At 41.4% G+C, this 6000-nt stretch overlaps 1 protein-coding gene across 1 annotated transcript in view; it reads right to left on the bottom strand.

Moving 5' to 3' along the window:
- Positions 1-6000, bottom strand: part of LOC104546045 (receptor-type tyrosine-protein phosphatase T) — a gene marked incomplete at its 5' end in the record, with an annotated part of 65063 nt that overhangs the window by 1543 nt on the left and 57520 nt on the right. The window contains 3 exons of the mRNA XM_010191333.1: positions 235-398; positions 1831-1956; positions 5278-5409. Coding sequence (XP_010189635.1) covers positions 235-398; positions 1831-1956; positions 5278-5409 — 422 coding nt within the window. The remainder of the gene's footprint in view (positions 1-234; positions 399-1830; positions 1957-5277; positions 5410-6000) is intronic.

Below are 6000 nucleotides of genomic sequence, written 5' to 3'. Positions count from 1 at the left end.
CTACACGACAGAAAGCAGCAGAGCTTTTTCAGCTACTCCTCACCACAGTCAGTAAAATTTCTGGGCCAGGATACTATAATGTAGCACAGTATTCAACTTGAAGTGTATTACAAATGTAATTTAACTTCATTTTCCTCAGCTGAAGCCTGACAAGCCACTCAATTTGCAGATCCACAGTCAGCATTCTTCAGACAGCATTTCATGAGGTTACAGATATTTTCTAGTCCTACTTACAGGCAGTGGACAACAGTCCGTCCATCTCTCCCATCATATTGTTCCTGCCACTTCTCCAACCTTCTGACCACCTTCAGGAGGGAGCGCTTGGAAGGAGGGGTGTCCCTGTATGCTGGCCAGCCAATGTACTGCAGGTGCTGAACTATGCGATATCCGTCCTGGGGCTAAAAAAAAGAATGTTTTCAAGACGCTAAATGGAATGGGGCGGGAGGCAGAGAGTTGGGGTAAAGCAGGGGGCACTGGTTACATCACATCTTCCCCTCTGGATCTGGTATCACCAGTGTTAACATCCTCCACTCCGGATACCTGACACAGTGGGGAAACAAGGACTTTCCCATAATCTGGATAACAATGATGACCTCAGGCATTGCAAAGGAAGGCAGAAACCAGGTGCATCAGATCCCTTGTTTTGTTTCCAGCAGAGAATAAAGTCTCAAACTGTTTGAATATATCTAATAGAACAACTGACTCTTTCCTGGTTGCCTGTGCTGGAAGTTAGTTGTGCCATAAAAACTAAAGTGAAAGAAGGACCTCAAAAAAATCTCTGGGAGTTGTAGTGTGAAAGGACTCTCATAAAGATTTCAGCAGTGGCCACTGGTGTTGAAGATGGATGCAGAGAGCTGCAAGCTCACAGCATCCGCCCCATGCCAGCTATGCATTACGAGCCAGCTTCATCCCGAGAGTCACAGATCTTTAGTCTCACCAGCTACATGGCTTCCAGGCTGTCCCTGGTTCAGAGACAGATAGAGAAAGGTGAATATCTAATTGATGTAGGAAGGTGAATATCTAATTGATAAATCAATCACTTTGCGTAGCTGGACCGCAAGGTTCACCCTGCAATGCCATGACTGAATTGCTGCTGCACAGGCTCTGACCATACAGTCAGGCTGATGTGTTAAACAGCATGGAAATGCAATTTGTGGAGCCTGTTTCCATTTCTGACTGAAAAAAATGAAAAAGGAACAAAAAAGGAGACATAATCAATCTGGGAAACAACTAATGAGAGAAAAATCCACTATTGAAAGCCTTTCCTGCAGCCCTGAAGTTGCATTGCCAGGGTCCAGTGTGCAGATAAACCTTGTTTCTATCACTTCAGCTGTCCTGGGGCTGAGGGGCACAGACAAAGAGTTGCTTACAGAAATGGCAGTTGCTTATTTATAGGGAAAAAAGTGGCAATTGGGAATCCCAGTCTAGCCAGTAAACGTTGCATCTGTCTTCGGAGACTCTGCATAGTAGATGACAGATGGGGAACTGCTGACACAATCCCAGTTTATTTTCTATGATACTGATGGCTTTATATTGGCTACTAAGTGATTAATTGTTCTTAAATATACACAGAAAAAATGCTTTCCATTTAAATACAGACTTTCAGCTCATACCATCCACTTTCTACTTTCAGCAAAGAGTTTTTTACCAATACAGACTGATGCGACTAAATCTCAATTAAAGCAAGCAGCTACTGAATTCTGCAGAGGAAATATGTGCCTAGGTGAGAGATTCAGCAGCTCTAAAGCAAAAGTCTTGGTTCTGCTTCTTTCTCATGCGAAAATCTATTTTTGAGAATAAATAGGGAATCTGGTATTTCACTGATCTTACCCTGGCCATGTTGCAGATCCGAAATATCCGGTTGATGATATCTTCATCAATGTCTGCTGATACAAACTCTACTTGAATCGGGCCATAACAGCAGGATGTTTTCTCTGGCCAGTACTGCATGCAGAGCTGGAGAAAGTCCCACAAGAAAAAAAAAGCACCTTAGCTACTAACAAGAAAATGCAAGCTCAGTCTTCTTTCCTTCTTAATTTATAGCCAGCTTAAAATCCATAACTGATCTCACATTACATGTAATTTCTCAGAGAGGATCATCTTCTAGCTTGGTAAAAATTTGTTACATCATGAATATGAAGAAAATAATATAGTTTAGAAGTTTAACATTTTCTTTTTTCTTGTCTGAACAAAATTTGTAATTGATTGAATTCTTGGGTCTAAAGGTGCAAAAAAGGTATCTGACATATCTTCTGTACCAATATAGCTTTAAAATGAACATTAAAAGATTAGTGTCTGCAGGTAAATTTAATAGGAACCACAGAGATTTGTTGTTAATGAGGAAACAGTACATGCACCACCAAAGTTATCTTAATTAAAGCAAAGTGAAACTTTTGTTTTCTGTAAGATGAACTTTTCAGCTTTCTGACTCTATCAGTGAGCAGGGGAGGGAGAATGAGTTTGCTCTGAGAGCAACGAGAGCAGCTCTGATTTCAGGGTGAACTACAACCGAACCTCTGAAGTCTGTGAAGCAGTCTGAAGTATTTTTTCTTATGCTGATACTACTGAATTGAAATTACAAAAAAATATCCTATCCACACAAATTACAATCTAAGTATTTTAAATCCATCTGGAAATAGATCATGGTGAGAAAATATTTTGCATGAGATCTCATTAGCAGTTTCTGCTGAGATTGTATTTCTTTCTGTTTTTTTTTTCTTCCTATTTTCAAGTGTAATATTTTAGAAGTTTTGAAACCCCCAGATGCTCATTTGAACTTGATCTCAAGCTTTTCAAGTTCAATCATTGCCAGTAATAACGTCAAGTGTGTGCATGCTGCTGCATTAATTCTGTATGCCTGTTATCCCTTTGATCATATGGGATTGAAATTGGGTGGGATACTCATGCAATCTTATGCATCTTTGCCCTTGTTAGTTTTTCAAGATTAAGCAAGCCAGACAAGACCAGATAAGCAAGTCCTGCTTCAAAGATTTGTCTTTATTCTTCATTCAGACTTTCAAGCAGCTCACAGATCTCCTCTCAAACCATTTGTCCAATAGGCAAGGAGATCTGAGCTGAGCAGGTGCTTCAGGAAACAACCTCAATGTGCACTGGAGAGAGGCAAATGATTAAACTTCTTCTTAATACTGAAAATCTGCTTTTCATAAAGCAGGTCTGTGAATGGCCATCTACCCACATGTGCATATACATAAACACGGTGCTTAAAATTGTCTGTTATGTTCTCCGACCTCCACATGGTTTTATTTGCACCTTTTCCCTGCATAGTGGATTAAAGGTTCAACTACCTATTTAACTCTTTTCCTCCCTACAGTTCAGACACAGCTTTTATAAAAGCATTTTTTGTATCTGTGTTCTACTCATGAAGATGAGTAACACAGCCTGCTCATGCACACAAATACGGTACCTGCAGACAACCGTACACCAACAGTTTTGTAGTGCTCAAGGTCCAGCGCTTGGATTAGGCACTGATGAACAGCTAGATAATGGCAACATTGTCATGTCACACAAAGGTCAGGCTACCTCACCAAAACAAAACTTTGCTAGGATAAAAATAAAGCAGGTAAAGGCTTGCGCAGAAAGATACTCACAAGAGTAACACTGGCTGAGGTTGACAAGTTTGTGTTTTCCAAAAAAGAAGTGTGAGAAAGTGTGGTTTTCTTTAAAGCATCAGAAAAAAAAGGAAAAAAAAATAAATTTGCCTCTGGATTCATAGCCAAGACACAGAATCAGGCAGGGTGAATGGGACAGGAGGCAGCAAGTGCACAGGATCTCCAGTTCCTCCAGTTCTGGAATACTGTGTTCATTTCTGGGCCCCTCAGTTCAAGAAGGACAGGGAATTGCTTGAAAGAGTCCAGCACAGAGCCACAAAGATGATGGAGGGAGTCGAGCGGCTGGGGGAGCCGGGTCTCTTTAGCTTGGAGAAAAGGAGACTGAGGGGTGACCTCATTCATGTTTATAAATTTGTAAAGGGCGAGTGTCAGGAGGAAAGAGCCAGGCTCTTCTCTGTGATGTCAAATGATAGGACAAGGGGAAGTGGGAGTGAACTGGAGAATAGGAGGTTCAACCTGAACATAAGGAAAAAAAAATTTACTGTAAAGGTGACAGAGCATGGCCCAGGCTGCCCAGAGAGGCTGTGGAGTCTCCTTCTCTGGAGACATTCAAAACCCGCCTGGATGCGTTCCTGTGTGACCTGGTCTGGTGATCCTGCTCTGGCAGGGGGGGTTGGACTGGATGAGCTTTCGAGGTCTCTTCCAACTCCTAATATTCTGTGATTCCTTGCATGCTGGTGGGACTCTGCAGGTCCCCAAGAAAGCCCATTTCTGAGCAGGGCTTTTACTTTGACTGGAAATTAAATCCCATAGTGTTCACCCTGAAGGGAGATCGCCTCCACAAATGAGGTGATTGGCTTCTCTATTATCATCAAAAAAAGAGACCAATAATCTTACTGTAGTAAGATTCTGAAGACAGAAAAGAGACAAATGAAAAACTAATCCATGAAGCACCAACTACTTGAGGGCTCCTCTTCTCTTGTTTAACAAGTGCTGCACTGGGTGAATTAGCCATGCCAAATGCACTCTTCACACAAATTGCATGATTACGCCTTTTGAAAGCTGTTATCTTCTGCCACTCATCAGCAAGGTGGCTGAAAATGCTACTACAGGAGGAACTGCAGTGGCTCCTCCCCAGCAAGCTCAACCCCTGAAAATCATGTGTTTAGTACTCATGAATCCAACTTACACATGACACTAGAAAGGCAAAAAAAAGAATACACAGCACAATGTGCTTCTGCAGGAAGTGTGCAAACCACACTTCTCAGTACTAGAGAACTGCATTGGAAATCTCAGGGAAAAGATCCTTCCAATGATTTCAGCATCTCTCTTGGTTTTATTCCTCTAGAAATAACATGTGAACAGGCATGCTTAAAGCACACTGGGGCTGTGGTGGGAAACAGTTTTCTGAACCAAAGGCAGACAAAAGTATGAAAGGAAAGAAGGAAAGGAAGATTTAGTTCCACAAACACAACATACTTAGATATCCCTGTTAACTGCAGGAAGAATGAGCAGCCTTAGGAGGAGCCAAGCATGTGGATTTATCTTTCATTATACCCCAAAACATTACCTATTACTTTCCAGTTCCTCTTCATCTACTTATTGGAGTGAGGAGGGGGTGCACAAGAAAATGGCAGTAGAAACACTCTTAAAACCATCTGTACCCGAGAAGAAAGTTACCTGACAGAAATGATGAAAAATCACTTACCTGTGCTGCATCCATCTCATTCAGCATCACGACAGAGGAGCAGTTATAATCAAACACCAGCCTCCAGAAGTCTGCTATGGTGTTGGGCAAAGGGTGCTGGGTTACAATAAAGGCAGCAGGTTGCTTGTGGCTCTAACAAAAGAATAAGATTAGTTAAAAAAAATTCAATCAACTTTTATTCAAACGAATATTATACCCGGGAGGCTATGGCTAGGCAATCTGAGCCATTTAACCAGATTATACAAATCACATATCCTTCTCCTTGTTATCGCTCTGCAATGAATGAATGTCTCATAATGGGATTCTTTTGCTCCCAATGAAGACATTTCATTAAAGAAGTGTCACAAGAGCAGAGATTACTTGAATCAATTATTTATATTTTGAGACTCAGCAAATAATACTAATTCTACTATTACTACTACTACTACTATCAGTAATATTAATAATTGGAAAGAAAACAGCTGGAAGCAAACACTATCCTTATTGCTGCAATGGACTCCAGGAACTACAGAAGGGATTAATGCCCCCCATCTGCTATTGCTCCCTGGTGATGTAGTGCTACAGGGGTGGTACATTTGGATCCCAGCCATCCTTTAAGAGCTTGTGGGGCAATATTCAGAGCCTGTGACATTGGCATTTAATTTCTGATGCTATTCTTTCACCTCAAAAAAGCTCTTTGACCTCAATCTCCCTAAGCACGAAGGGGAGGAACTCTGCTCCTGA

The sequence above is a fragment of the Mesitornis unicolor genome, unplaced genomic scaffold, assembly GCF_000695765.1.
Source record: "Mesitornis unicolor isolate BGI_N332 unplaced genomic scaffold, ASM69576v1 scaffold9279, whole genome shotgun sequence".
NCBI classification, from domain to species: Eukaryota; Metazoa; Chordata; class Aves; order Mesitornithiformes; family Mesitornithidae; genus Mesitornis; species Mesitornis unicolor.
Note: the sequence above shows the minus strand (reverse complement) of the source record. Positions and strands in the feature narration are given on the sequence as shown.